The sequence below is a fragment of the Bos mutus genome, chromosome 5, assembly GCF_027580195.1.
Source record: "Bos mutus isolate GX-2022 chromosome 5, NWIPB_WYAK_1.1, whole genome shotgun sequence".
In the NCBI taxonomy this organism is placed as follows: domain Eukaryota; kingdom Metazoa; phylum Chordata; class Mammalia; order Artiodactyla; family Bovidae; genus Bos; species Bos mutus.
The window spans coordinates 41,742,389-41,756,447 of record NC_091621.1 but is presented as its reverse complement, the minus strand read 5'-3'; the positions used below and the strand labels follow the sequence as shown (position 1 = coordinate 41,756,447).

Genomic DNA, 14,059 nt, shown 5'->3' with positions numbered 1-14,059 from the left:
AAGAGTAACTTGCCTTGCAGAAATTTTAAGAGTAGAGAACTCAGTTGTACATTCTGGCCCCAACTCTTGCTCAGATAGTAACGGGACACGATCTAGGCCACTAGAATTGTGTTCTTATTCTTTAGCTGGGAGCTTTGCAAAACTCAGGCCTTCTTTTACGTTTCTCTGTAATGCTCCCTCTATTTGAGAGGATCGGTTTGAGTCTATGAAGGTGGGACTTCCCAAACAGTACCCATTATCAAGGTCATAGGAAGGGAACTTGCATTCCTTAATTTTGTGACAACCTCTCACCATTTTCTAAACTCTAAAATTCTAATCACGCCTTTCCCTGAAGGGTTGTTCAGGTAAAGATAAAATGATAAAATCTAGAACGTGAGTGGCACATAGCAGGTGGTCAGTTAATGTTTGACTCAGCCCATGATCCCCTGTGGGCATTTCCTCACAAAGCTTAGGGTGGATACTTCTGTAGTTTTCTATTCCGTTTTCTTTGCTATTTGTTCCAGCACACATAGGGGCTCCCACAAAAGTGACTGAGTGAAAATTTCTTGGCGGCTGAGGGTTCCTCGCCCCAACAAAAACACTTTCAGAAAAAGCTACTATGGATCTTGGGTTACTGAGCAGCGCTACCTTTCAGAACCCCTATGGTACTCTCACATCCCACCTGGCTGGCCTGATTCAAATGGCTCATCTTGCCAAGGTCATACTGGTCGTTTATCAACTAAGGGAGGTGAAAAAGGCAGTTGCTTAGTTTTAGAAGGAGCACCGGTAGGCCCCAAAGATCCCGCCTCTTTCCACGGGGCAAGCCTATCAGCGTTCCTCTAGCGAAGAGCGGCAGCTCCCTAGAAGCCAATGAGTTCCGCTCCCTAGAATTATCCCGCCCATCCGTTGTGTCGTCACTCGGCCTCCAGTAAAATAGAACCAAGACTACGCTTCCCCTTAGCTTGCCTGTTGGCGGGTGTTTGCGTTGAAACTATACTGAAAGCCTGACCTTAAAGGGGAGGAAGCAGAGGGGAACCGGGGCCCTTTAAAACGAGGCCAGCTGGTGCCTGCCCCTTTAAGGGCGGGGCGCTCAGACGACAGAATCTGAGCCCCAGATTACTCCGAGTTTCCGTCACAGGCTGCAAGGTAAGGCTCCTTCGCTGGGTCCGGGTGCTTGGCGGCGGCGGTTTCATCGCCGCTGGTCCTCCCCGGGCCCAGAGACACCCCAGCCCCAGTCATGCTGAGCAGAGTATGGAAGGAGCTGACTACGAAGTGCTATCCGTGCGAGAGCAGCTATTCCACGAGCGGGTCCGCGAGTGCATTGTGAGTCCGGGATCCGGGCTGGAAGGGTAGGACCAAGTTGGGGAGAAGCACGGGTGTCGCGGGAGAGGGAAACGTCCAGATCGGAGTGAGACCCCCTGGGCACAGCGCCGGCAGACCCTGTTTGGTCCAGGGGCGAGCGACCAAGAGCTCTGGTCCGACTAGTGCTCGGGCTGGCGAATCCCTAGATCGTCTCCAGCTGAGTAGCTGTGCGATAAACAAAGCCGATCGGTTTCCGTTCCTCCCCTCTACACGCCCCTCCCCTCCCCGCCCTCCCTCCTGTCCGCCCCCCCGCCCCCCGCGCGCCAGTGATCGGAGTGCGGGTCTTCCCGTGTCTGGGAATCTACTGAGCCTGCCGATTTCAGTCAGATGGTCGGAGAGGGATGGGTTTAACTTGGGGAAGGCTTGTTTGCAACGACTTCTCAAACCCAAATGATGTTTGATGAAGGGGAGATGAACCGGGAACTTTGGGGGGTTTCTCACTTTGGAGGAAAGGACTCTTCCTGGGGTGGATTCTACCGTGTAGAAATGGAGAACAACTAAAGTGTCCCCTTCTTTTCCTCGCCCTTATTGGTGTTTTGTTAGAGACCCTGCAAGCCGAGTTTCCTAGCTTCGCAGCCTTTCAGGATTTCCTCTGAAGGGTCGTCCCCGGTGCGACGGAGGGCTTCTGGCTGCTTTCCTTACTCGCTCACTGCCACCTAGAGTAACAGCTGAAACTGTCACACAGCTAGGGACTCCTCACTTCTGGGCCAGGGGCACCCAGGGGAGCTTAGGGGATCGCATCTTTCTTGCACCTGCTCTAAACTCTCATATCTTTCCTTTCTCCTTTCCTTCCTCAGAGCGCCTCAGGGTAGCCCTCACCCCCAAATACTAAAGGGAAAGGGAAAGGTTTAGAAGAATAGAAGTTAGTGAGTGGAGGACCCACTGTAGGGGTCGTCCTTCATTTTTCTCAGACTGGGCTCCAGTCTGCCCTGGGCAGCTTCAGATTGGAGGAGGGCTAAAGTGAGCCAAGGCATAACTAGGTCTGCCTTTATCTGTGAGGACTGAAAAGTAGGGAGTTTATCAGTCCATGCGTGGGAACTCCAGATCTGCTTTCAGAAAGCTTTCCTTGTACGTTTCTTAGTGGGGGGTTGCACATGGCAGGGTTGGGCATATCCTGGAGTCATACCCGGGCCTTGAGACAGTGGAGAGCCAGAGACCCACTTTCCTAGAGAACAGGGAGGGAAGAGATCTTGGAGAGAGAAACAGCCTCCTGGATGTCGTCCCATCCTTTAGTCCCATTAGCTGAGGACATCAGCGCTGGTCAAGGGCATCCTGAGGGCTTCTAGTACATCTCACACGTGGCTCCAGTCCCCTGCTCTAGAGAATCACCTAGCCTCTCCTGGACCTGCATGGAACTCCAGCCTGACCTTTTGAGCCCTCCTGCCTTCCTGCTTATTACGCCCGCCCAGGGCAGAGCACTAGGCAGTAAAAATCTTGGAGCTGAAATCCAAGTGGCTCATTCTACTCTACTTCCCTATTGTTAAAAGCTACAATTTTGTCCTAGACCCATGTTTCTCCTGGGGTCTGTGTCTTCTCTCTTTGCTTAGATAGCTGTATGCAGATTCCCTGTAGGGTCAGCTTCTCTTGGGGACTGGAGCACCTATGAGACTGATCCTGCCTTCTTAGCCCACTTCAAACACAATAGCATCTCAAGATTCTCTGACCCTGATTGTGGAGCCAAGGTGACCAGTGGCTCCTCCCCTGGGCAATAGCAGCTTACTTGGGGTAGGGTGGGAATGTATGCATGTGTAGGATAACCTGGTCAAGTCCTGCCATAACTGTCCATTGGAGGACTAGTCATGAGGGGCATGGGACAGACCCTGAGAGACCTACCCTGGGAGCTGGAAATTACTTTAGGTAGGGACCATGGATTGATAGCTTTTAAAGGTTTTGATTCCAGCTCTAGAAGCTTTATAGATGTGGAACCCCAATTAAAGCCTACTATTATGGGCAGGGCATGAAAGAGACTCTGGTTTGGCCCAGAGCAGACCTGATCTTTTAGGGCCCCTGAATAAACAGAGTAGAAGTTCTGAGTTGGTCTAGGAACACGATTCCTACTTATTCTCTCCTGGAGCTTAGATCAAGGTGGGAGTGGAGGGAGAGGGAGTGAAGTGCCAGCACAATGAAGACATCCCTTTCTTCCCCTCAAATTTGCTTTTCTCAAATTATGTACTAGGAAGAAATCCTCTCTGGTTCTGTGGCCTTTTTCAGATGTGTGGATATGTGCATCTCTAGGAGTCTTCTCTGCCCATGCACCAACCAGGGTTCAGCTGAAACTATTTTCTCCCGGGGAAAAAACCCTCATAGAGCTGGACATGGTGCTCTGTCCCCAAGTGCATGGGTCAGTCCCTGAGGCCTTGATTAGAAGGAAGTACTGGGGAGAAAGATGGAACCCCTGGATGTATGGAGTCTAGTTTGGGGAAAGTGTCCCCATGGAATTAACAGAGAGGCCGCTGGAGCTGTGAAATGTTTGGGGATTAGCGCTTTTCATCTTGCTCACTTTCTGCCGCAGATCTCAACACTGCTGTTTGCGACTCTCTACATCTTCTGCCACATCGCCCTGACCCACTTCAAGAAGCCTGCTGAGTTTACCACAGGTACCTGTGACTTCCCTCCCTCCTGCCTGCCCTCTGCCAGTGTTCCTGTTGCTATGGCACCAGCCTCAGGGGAAGAGGGCTGTGTTGCTTGCTGGGAAAGTAGAGGTGTCTGTTCTTGAGCTTCTGTCTCCCTTCCTCCACAGGCAGAGACAAGGCGGTAGAGTGGAGAGTCTAGGAGGGCCAGTCATGTAACTTTTATGACCTCAGTTTCATTCTCTACAAAATAAAATGAGCGTAACAATTTCTACCCAGTCCATTGTTATTGTGTGGACCAAATATGATGGCTAATGTGAAAACTCTCTGTGAACCTCAGCAGGGCAACTGCAGGGTGAATGTTGTCATGGGCACAAGCCCTGTCATGTCCTCTCCTAGAGCTCCTACACCCAGGACCAGAGGCCTCCCGGACCACTGGGTCCCACCCCAGTGGTGATGGTGACCTTTCTCTTTGCAGAGAATTCATATTAAGGCTTTCAGTAGGCATTCTGTGATTGAGGGGGACGCACTTGTCCCAGTTCCTAACTCCAGATCGTCCGGTCCTGACCGGAACCTTTCCTCCCCTCCAGATGGCTTCATGCACCCTCAGCCAAGGAGGCAGCTACTCCTCAGCGTGATTCCCCTGGGGACTTTCTCTGTGATTTCCAATCCCTCTCCCCATTTCCCTTCACTCTACCTTGCCACTGATGTAACCAAGCTCACAGACTGGTCATTTATTGTATTTTCAGCTTACAAAGAGGAACCTATGGTGGAGAAGATCTGGGGAAGGAGGGAAGTGGGGGAATTTCATGCTCTCACCCGCTGGGACCACTGATCTTTAAGCTGCCACCCAGGCAGAGTGGATTGTGGGGTTCATAGTGTGAGCTCTCCTGAGCCTCCTGTCCAGCTCTGCCTCAGTGGGCCCAGGCCCCTCTTCAGGGGACAGAGAGGGAGCAGGAGGGCGCTGTGTGACACAGATCGTTCCCAGAGCTGCCCACTGATGACCTGCCTCTTCCCCATGCCTCTGTCTTTTGTAGTAGATGAAGAAGATGCCACGGTCAACAAGATTGCGTAAGTACTGCTGCCTCAACGCCGGCACTTGTAGCCTTTGGAAGCTGGGATCTAGTGAGGCCCTGGGAGCAGGGAGAGAGTGAAATGTCAGAAACAATTTCTGCTTCCGCCCCATTTCTGCTTTTTTCCGGCTTTACACCATCCTGGGGACTCTTGGAAAAGCTGCTCTTCCTGTCCGCCTGGTTTGGCTGGGAGCTTCAAGGAGCCTCTTGGCCAGGAGCTGTCTGCTGGGGGCCTGAGTCACCAGAAGCAGCTCCAACTTGGCTCCACCTCCCAGCAGCCATTGGAGAAGGGGTGGGGTAGGGTTGCAGACTGATGGAAATGCCAGGGGATAGGGAAGGTGGAACCCCCAAGGGTTCCAAGGGTTCCCCAAGGGTGGGGCTTGCTTGGTTCTGAGAGAATGGCCCTAACTGTAGGCTATTATTATCTACTAGCACTTATAGAGAAAAATATAGAGATGACTCCTGTGGTTCAACAGACAACAAATTAAAAGGCAACCCCCACTCTCATCCCTCATGGACCAACTAGATAAGTGTCCCTTCTTTTGAGCTGATGCAATCTAGTGCACAGGTCTTGGCTGTGAAGCTGGGTTTCAACTCCCCTTGTCTCCCTTTGCCTTAGTGCCCTTATGCATATGGGGTGACCCTACTCTCTCCAGGCTCAGAAATCCACATCCCTGAGGTGAGCAGAGAAGTCAGGCCCATTATCTTGGCATCATGCCTGGCACACCCTACAGACACTGCAGGAAGACCGCATTCCTGGGGACAGTCTGGGCAAGTGACATGGCTGGTGACCAGGTTCCCATGAATTCCTGAGATGTGCCCATCCCGTGTGCCAAGGCTTCCCTGGAGGTGAAGGCTGGGGTATGAGGCAGCAGGTAGAGTGCCAGCTCTTTCCCTGGGTCTGTCATTGCTCCAGCTGGTTCTAGGAGTCACAGGTGCCCATGGGATGGATGGGGCTTCTTAGGCCCAGGGAAGTGAATGTCGGAGCTAAGCAGGGGCACTACCCCTTCTCTGCCCAGGCTTGAGCTGTGCACCTTCACCCTGGCAGTCGCCCTGGGCGCTGTCCTGCTCCTGCCCTTCTCTATCATCAGCAATGAGGTGCTGCTCTCACTGCCTCGAAACTACTACATCCAGTGGCTCAACGGCTCCCTCATCCATGGTGCGTTGATCCTGGTTGCAGCTGAGGGTGGGGACCGGGAGCTGATCGGGTCAGGCAGACACAGCCTGGGGCTAGTCAGTCATAGATCACCCTATCCCTTCCACTTTCCCTTGTCACATGGTCAGTCCTTAGTGGGTTGGGGCGTCCCCCTTAATGACCATCTCTGCTTTTCCTTTTTTGCACTAGGCCTCTGGAACCTTGTTTTTCTCTTTTCCAACTTGTCCCTCATCTTCCTCATGCCCTTTGCATACTTCTTCACTGAGTCTGAGGGCTTTGCTGGCTCCAGAAAGGTGAGTCGGGGAACGTATCAATCAATCAATGCAGACTGGAAACAGTATTCCACTGAGATGGTTCAACTGAAGAGTTTTTAATGAAGAGACTATTTGCAAAGGAAGGAAATGGCAACCCACTCCAGTGTTCTTGCCTGGAGAATCCCAGGGATGGGGGAGCCTGGTGGGCTGCCGTCTATGGGGTCGCACAGAGTCGGACACGACTGAAGCAACTTAGCTGCAGCAGCAGTCAGCACTGAGGAGCTTGAGGCACTAGTGACAACAGGAAGTCATTACCATCCTCGACCTGAGGGAGCCAAAGGAAGAAATAATTTCTAGAACCCACTGGTAGTTGAAGCTGAAGAGGTGTGGCCACCCAAGAGAGGAGTTAGTGTCAGAGGTGCCAAACAGAAAAAACACCCTGGCCTCTCTTTCTTCCTACCTTCCACTCTCCTGCCAGCCCTCTCCATTGGGCAAGATGAACAGAAAACCAGAGCTTGATTTTTTTTTTAAGTGTCTTGTGGGATCTTAGTTCCCAGTCCAGGAATTGAACCCATGCCCCTTGCAGTGGAAGCTCAGAGTCTTAACCACTGGACTGCCGGGAAAGTCCCAAGAGGGCAAAGAGCTTGTGTGATGCAGACCTCGGGGGTCAGCTTCCCAGGGCAAGACAAGGATGGAGAAGGGGTCTGGGAAGGGGGGTTGCAAATGAAGAATATCCAGTAGAGGGAATGGCCCCAGATTGCTGGGTAGGAGGACAGAGTAACTAAGCAGAATAAGAAGGAAACACCCTCTGCTGCCTCCTGAATCCAGTCCTCTCTGGTTCCCAAGCCAGGCTGCCATCTCCCCTGTCTCCTTCGTTTCCCACACTGCCATCCCCACCCCCGAAACCTACTGCCTCCTCCCACAGGGTGTCCTGGCCCGGGTCTATGAGACGGTGGTGATGCTGATGCTCCTCACTCTGCTGGTCCTGGGCATGGTGTGGGTAGCCTCTGCCATTGTGGACAACAACAAGGCCAGCAGGGAGTCCCTCTATGGTGAGAAGACCAGCTTCCTCCCCACCCCTCAGCTGGCTCACGTTCCTCTGTCTAGAACCAATATATCCCTCTAAAACGGCGGAAGTTGGGACCTCCTCCCTTAGACTGAAGTTTCAAAACTGATGGGCTTCAGGTCACATCTAACCTGTGGAAGTGTTCCGCTGGGCTCATGCAATGAGTTAAAAAAAATATGAGTCTGTTGAAATTGGGAGATTTCACACTGATATCCAGGTTTCTGGTTGTGCTTAAGCAGGTTGAGGACCTGGCCACACTAGGCCCCGGTGACTTGGGCCAAACAGTGGCTGTGCCCTTTAGAGAGGGCTGAGGAGCTGCAGTTTGCTGTAGTCTCTGCCACTCCCTCTCTTGTTAGCCAGTCTTCCTCATCTTCATGACTTAGCTTGCCCCTACAGACTTCGGTGTCGCACCCCTGCCTGGTCTCTGGGGCCTGTCAGCCCCGAGTAAGCAGGAGGAGAGAGCTGGGCTGACAGTCCTTTTTTTTTTCATCTTCAGACTTCTGGGAGTACTACCTCCCCTACCTCTACTCCTGCATCTCCTTCCTTGGGGTCCTGCTGCTCCTGGGTGAGTGTCCAGAGCCCAGGAGCGGGTGGGGAAGGTCCCGGGGCCAGAGCACCCCCTGTAGAAGGCGGAATGCAGGGGCGGGCAGGGCAGGCGGTGGAGAAAAGGCTCTGGCGGGTGACTGCCTCCTGTCCCCACAGTGTGTACCCCACTGGGCCTCGCCCGCATGTTCTCGGTCACTGGGAAGCTGCTGGTCAAGCCCCGGGTATGTAGTGCTCCTTGTCCTTGGACCCTGCCGGGGGAGCTTTCTGAAGAGCTGGGGCCTATCTATGAAGCCACTGTCCAGCTGTTCTGTTCATACCTTGCAGAGGGCCACAGCCTTTGCTGGCAAGCAGAGCACAAGATAGTTGGGAGGGACTCGATAAGGTCACCAGTCACAGGGTGATGATGAGGGGAGGGGAAGGAAAAGGACAATGGATCCTTAAGGTGAGCAGGGAGCTCTTGGGCTCTTGTGATCAAGGAGCCTCTGACAGTCCATCCCTCCCTTTCCTGACGCCCACAGCTCTTGGAGGACCTGGAGGAGCAGCTGCACTGCTCAGCCTTTGAGGAAGCAGCTTTGACCCGCAGGATTTGTAGTGAGACACAGTCCTTCCCAGCTGGCATGATGGGCGTGGCTTGGGCAGGGGTGGCGGGACTAGGACACAGCACTATCATCTCTGCCCCCAGATCCCACCTCCTGCTGGCTGCCCTTGGACATGGAACTGCTGCACAGACAGGTCCTGGCTCTGCAGACACAGAGGGTCCTGCTGGGTATGTGGGTTGGTAGGCATTGGGATGCCTGGCTTTCCCCAAGGAGAGAAGCTCCTCCTTTCAGGCCCTTGCAAACTGCTTTCCCATTCCTGCACAGAGAAGCGGCGGAAGGCTTCAGCCTGGCAGCGGAACCTGGGCTACCCCCTGGCCATGCTGTGCTTGCTGGTGCTGACAGTACGTACACCAGACTTGGTGGGGGTGGGCAGCGGTAGCACCTTGAGTACTTTAGCCCTTCACAGGGAGGAGGAAGGAGGTGCAAGGACCTCCTTCAATAATAGTAGCTGCCTCTCAACGAGTACCTACTTTTGCGAAGCACATCAGTCCCCATTTTGTAGATGAAGAAACAGAAGTTTAAAAAGTTACCCAAAAAGAGGAAAAAAAAAAGAATTTACCCAAGGTCACACAGGGCCTAAGCCATTATGCAGGTTTGCTCTGGGATGAAAATAAAGGTTAAAATCCAGTCTATCCCCTCAACTTGCTACATCATGGACTTGGAAATAAGTCTTATTGGTTTGAAGAAAGATGTATATTTTTCTCTTTTGCCTTTTGGGGACTTCCCTGGGAGCTTTAGGTGGCGCTAGTAGTCAAGAACCTGCCTGCCAATGCAGGAGACATAAGAGATGCAGGTTTGATCCTTGAGTTAGTAAGATCCCCAGAGGAGGGCATGACAATCCACTCCAGTATTTTTGCCTGGAGAGTCCCCGTGGACAGAGGAGCCTGGTGGGCTACAGTCCATAAGGTCACAAAGAGTCAGACACGACTAAAGTGACTTAGCACGCACACATGCACAGGACCTCCCTGGCAATCCAGTGGTTAAACCTGCACTTCCACTGAAGAGGGCATGGGTTCGATCCCTGGTTGGGGGAACTAATATCCCATGAGCTGTGTGGCACGTCCAAAAACACCCCAAACAAATAAAACTATTTGGGCTTTTTGCATCTGTACCTGTAAGTTCGATATAAGGTACTCTCAAAGGTGCTCTGTTGCTAGCATTAACCTTTGGGAGGTCCCACACATCTAACTGAAAACTGAAAATGATGGACCAGAGAGTCTGCTCTTAACATTCTCAACTCATTGGATACATTTGTGGGCTCAGACAGGGGTGGGAGTCCATGACCTTGCCTCCCACAGGGCCTGTCTGTGCTGATTGTGGCCATCCACATCCTGGAGCTGCTCATTGACGAGGCTGCCATGCCCCGGGGCATGCAGGTACCAGGCTGCCCACCCACCACATCTTTTTGGGGAGGGCCTAAGCAAGGCTGGGTGAGGGGGCAGAAGGTGAGGCCAGAGGGGAGGCCGGGCGCTGGTGGTGGTGATGACTATGGGGAGTGCTGCACAGTGACACCTCTTTGTCCCTCAGGGTGCCTCCCTGGGCCAGGTCTCCTTCTCCAAGCTGGGCTCCTTTGGTGCTGTCATTCAGGTCGTCCTTATCTTGTATCCTTCTGGAAATCCACCATTGCTTTTCTTCTTCAAACCCGTCTCCTCTGGGGCTTTGGGCAGAGCTACAGTGGGAGTGAGGGGGAAGTGGGCAAGACTTGGCCAGCCCGAGGTTCAGAAAGAAGAAAAACAGTTGATTCAAAAGGAGGGCTGGAGGAAGAGAGGGCCATCCCCTTTGAGACAAGGCATTGATCCTTGGGAGTGGGCCAGTTCTTCCCTAACCCAGTGGCAGTTACCTGATGGTCTCCTCAGTTGTGGGCTTCTACAGCTCTCCACTCTTCCGGGGACTGCGGCCCAGATGGCATGACACGGCCATGACGCAGGTAGGCCATGATGCGGGTAGCCGGGAACCTGCCAGACGGGAGTGGAGGAAGCATCCTGGGGGCGTACCTGGGCACTCAGTGCTGGCAGCTCTGTGACCCTGACCTCCCCTTTCCTCACTCCCACCCAGATAATTGGGAACTGTGTCTGTCTCCTGGTTCTAAGCTCAGCACTTCCTGTCTTCTCTCGAACCCTGGGTAAGTAGCAAAAGGAGGTAAACAAAGTGGCTTGTTTTGAGTAGCTAATGGTACTAGGCAGACCCCTTATATTCTTGCTGTCTCTGATTCCCACAACAAACCTATGAGGAGGTATTACTTTCATTATACAGATGGAGTAACAGAGGCTCTATAAAGTGCTGTGCTGGGCTTCAGAGTAGTGTTGCTTCAAAGCTCATATTTTTTTCCATTTGCTACATCCCATGGCCTCTCTTATTTATTTCCATTTTTTCAGTGAAGAAATACCACTTTCCCCAAAATCTTTCTTTGGGGGATCATCTGATAAACATTTTTTTTTTCTTTTGTCTGCACCCATAGGGCATGTGGGATCTTAGTTCCCCAACCAGGGATTGAGCCAATGCCCCCTGCAGTGGAAGTATTGAGTCTTAACCACTGGACCACCAGAGAAGTCCCAACATTCTCATTTTAGAGATGAGAAACAGGACAGCTACTTGATTTACCCAGAGTTACACAGCTAGCTTGAGGCAAGGCCGAGTCAGGCCAGAACCTCTCTACCCTGAGCCCCCGTCCAGTGCTTTTTCTGCACACTGGGCATCAAATGTTAAGCTCAATTCTCCTCCCATCTTTAGAGCTAGGATCTAGATGATGATGGGGAAGAAGGGGAACCTATGCGACTCCCCTACTACTTCGGGGTAAACTAGTTACACTTTTGAGCATTACCTGGTAAAAGTGTTCACCCCAAGGTAGTCGGGGAGTTGCATAGGCTCCCCACCTCTCCCACCATTATCGTCCATCTATTGTACATTATCAGTCGTGTTGGACTCTCTGCAACCCTATGGACTGTATCTTGCCAGGCTCCTCCGTCCATAGGATTCTCCAGGCAAGAATACTGCAGTGTGTAGCCTTTTCCTTCTCCAGGGGATCTTCCTGACCCAGGAATCAAACACAGGTCTCCTACACTGCAGGCAGATTCCTTACTGTCTGAGCCACCAGGGAAGCCTTATTTAGTATTTAAATCAGTTCTATTTGGTTTTTAAGTTTATATTCTCTCTACTCTACCATTTCTACTTTATGCCTTGGGATTTAGGATACTTGGCCTGTGTGTCCAGCAGTTAGTTCCTTTTAGGTTGGAAGCTGGTAGGAATATTTTTTTAAGTAGGGGAGGGGCTCAAGAATATTAATTTATGATAATTATATTATTATTGTTAGGGGCTCAGTAAGTGTTGGAATAGCACCTGGCACATATGGTTCCTCATGTGTGTTGTCTCATTTAATTCTCACAGTCCCATTATTTTGTCTACTTTTTTTTTTTTTAATTCCCTACTTTATAGTTGAAGAAACTGAGGCACAGACGTTTAAGGAAGTTGCTTCAGATCACAGTTAGATGAGGTGGAGTTCAGATATGAACCAAAGCAGCCACAATAAGAGCCCAGTTTCTCAGCTGCCACACTGCTCTGTCTACTGAAAAAGAACACTTGGTGACCAGCTTGAGGTTTCTGGCCCAGGAACAAGTAGCAGGCCCAGGGAGCTCCTTGGGACACGTGGAGCCAGAGGGGATCCCCCAACCCCAACACACATAGACACATACACACACACATACACACTCCAGGAGAGGATGCCAGACTCTGGAAGGGAAGTTGGAGCAAGCCTAGCAGCTGATACTTGCTTCAACTGCCCTGAACTGTCCCTGAGACAAGTTGGGATGTAGGAACAACTAATGTGTAGAAGCCAACCTATCCGTTGCAGTGTTGAGATGTGGCCACCAGGAGGCAGCAGAAAGCTCGGCTCTGAGCCAGGGAAGGATTGGGGAGCCTACCTCCCATCCTGGCCTTTGTACTTCAGGGCTCACTCGCTTTGACCTGCTGGGTGACTTTGGACGCTTCAACTGGCTGGGCAACTTCTACATCGTGTTCCTCTACAATGCAGCCTTTGCGGGCCTCACCACTCTCTGTCTGGTGAAGACCTTCACGGCAGCTGTGCGGGCAGAGCTGATCCGGGCCTTTGGTGAGAGGGTGTCAGGGAGAGGCTGGTGGGGTGGTTGTAAGATGGAACTGTCTGGAACAGTGGTCATCCCAAGCAGGGGAGATGGCATACTCACCACCCATTCTGTGGCTTCTGAGGACTGACCTAAACCCTGCTTCTGACTATCCCCTGCCTCTTCCCCAGGGCTGGACAGACTACCGTTGCCTGTCTCTGGTTTCCCCCGGGTGTCTAAGAAGACCCAGCACCAGTGACCTTCAGCTGGGGGTGGGAGGGAGAAAACTGGACACTGCCATCTGCTGCCCAGGCCTGGAGAGGCGCCCAGGGGTGGGTGACCCTCAGGACCTGGAATCTGAGAGGGTGGGTGGCAGAGGGGAGCTGAGCCTTCTGCACTGCTGCATAATCTGAGCCAGAGTTTGGGACCAGGCCCCCTTGCTTCTGCAGATTTAACTGTGGGCCCCAGCATGGGGTGGGGCTGAAGACTGGGTCTGGCTCCTGGTCTCAAATCTGTTTACACACGTCAATCTGCCTCACTGCTGTTCAGGGCCATGCCCTTAGCCATGTTTACATGATTTGATGTGCAATAGGGTGGGGTGGGGGCAGGGGAGGGTCAGAGCCAGTGGCCAACTTGGGAGGCAGATTGTCTTCCCTTGCCTCTGGCCCAGCAGAGCCTAAGCACTGTGCTATCCTGGAGGGGCTGTGGACCGCTGGAGAGACGAGGGCATAGGGAGGAAGAGGCCACAACCATCAGCAATAAAGTTGATACCAGGGTTTTCTTTGGTATTTTTTTAAAGGTCCTGTCTGTCTGTCTGAACAGCTTTGCTCCCACCAGTCCTGAGTCTACAGAGGGAAATAGAGGGGTCCTTCCCACCATCCTTTCCCTCTTCTCTATCTGCATTCTGGGGACTTGGGTCTGGTGTTAGGCCATACAATCAGGCAGTGGGAAGCTCCTCCTCCCTTGGCCTTGCTAAAACCTGGCTGGTCACCTGACTTTTCCTTACACCCAAGCCTTATTTCTTGGGTGCCTTGGTTATTGGGGGTAAATGGGCATCAGCATAGGAAGAGGTAAAAGAAGGGGCTGCCTGACAAAGGTTTGTGATTCCTACCTCTGAAAAGAGCCTAACTCTGTATTTCCAGAGGCTATCGGTGCCTTGAATATTCTGCAAGCCCTCCTGCTATATTGGGGGTAGGGACAATGTTTCTGCTCATGGTTATGCAGATTATACATTGCACAGCTTCCAGGGGCACCATTCACCTCTTAGTCACTGTATGCATGGTTACTACAACTATTTTTTTGCAAATGGCAAGCCAATGACTTGAGGAAGGGCTGCTTTTTTCTAAGGTACACAGGTTACTGTGAATACTAGCCAGGA

The 14,059-nt window shown here is 52.2% G+C and overlaps 1 protein-coding gene across 3 annotated transcripts; it reads left to right on the top strand.

The window, feature by feature from the left end:
• The first annotated feature begins 897 nt into the window (after positions 1–897).
• On the top strand, positions 898–13,457 carry LMBR1L (limb development membrane protein 1 like). Of its 3 annotated transcripts, none has more exons than XM_005896388.3 (17): positions 898–1,302; positions 3,854–3,938; positions 4,949–4,982; positions 6,004–6,143; positions 6,330–6,433; positions 7,320–7,446; positions 7,957–8,025; positions 8,163–8,227; positions 8,525–8,597; positions 8,689–8,772; positions 8,870–8,946; positions 9,904–9,981; positions 10,133–10,206; positions 10,442–10,532; positions 10,661–10,727; positions 12,549–12,710; positions 12,873–13,457. In XM_005896388.3, exons 1-17 carry the CDS (start codon positions 1,231–1,233, stop codon positions 12,938–12,940), a joined length of 1,470 nt encoding a protein of 489 aa, XP_005896450.1. In that variant the 5' UTR covers positions 898–1,230; the 3' UTR covers positions 12,941–13,457. The 3 variants fall into 3 exon arrangements, with proteins under 3 accessions (XP_005896450.1, XP_070226812.1, XP_070226811.1); XM_070370711.1 differs by having other exon boundaries at positions 995–1,125; XM_070370710.1 differs by lacking the exons at positions 898–1,302; positions 3,854–3,938; positions 4,949–4,982 and adding an exon at positions 5,662–5,859.
• Positions 13,458–14,059: the final 602 nt, after the last annotated feature.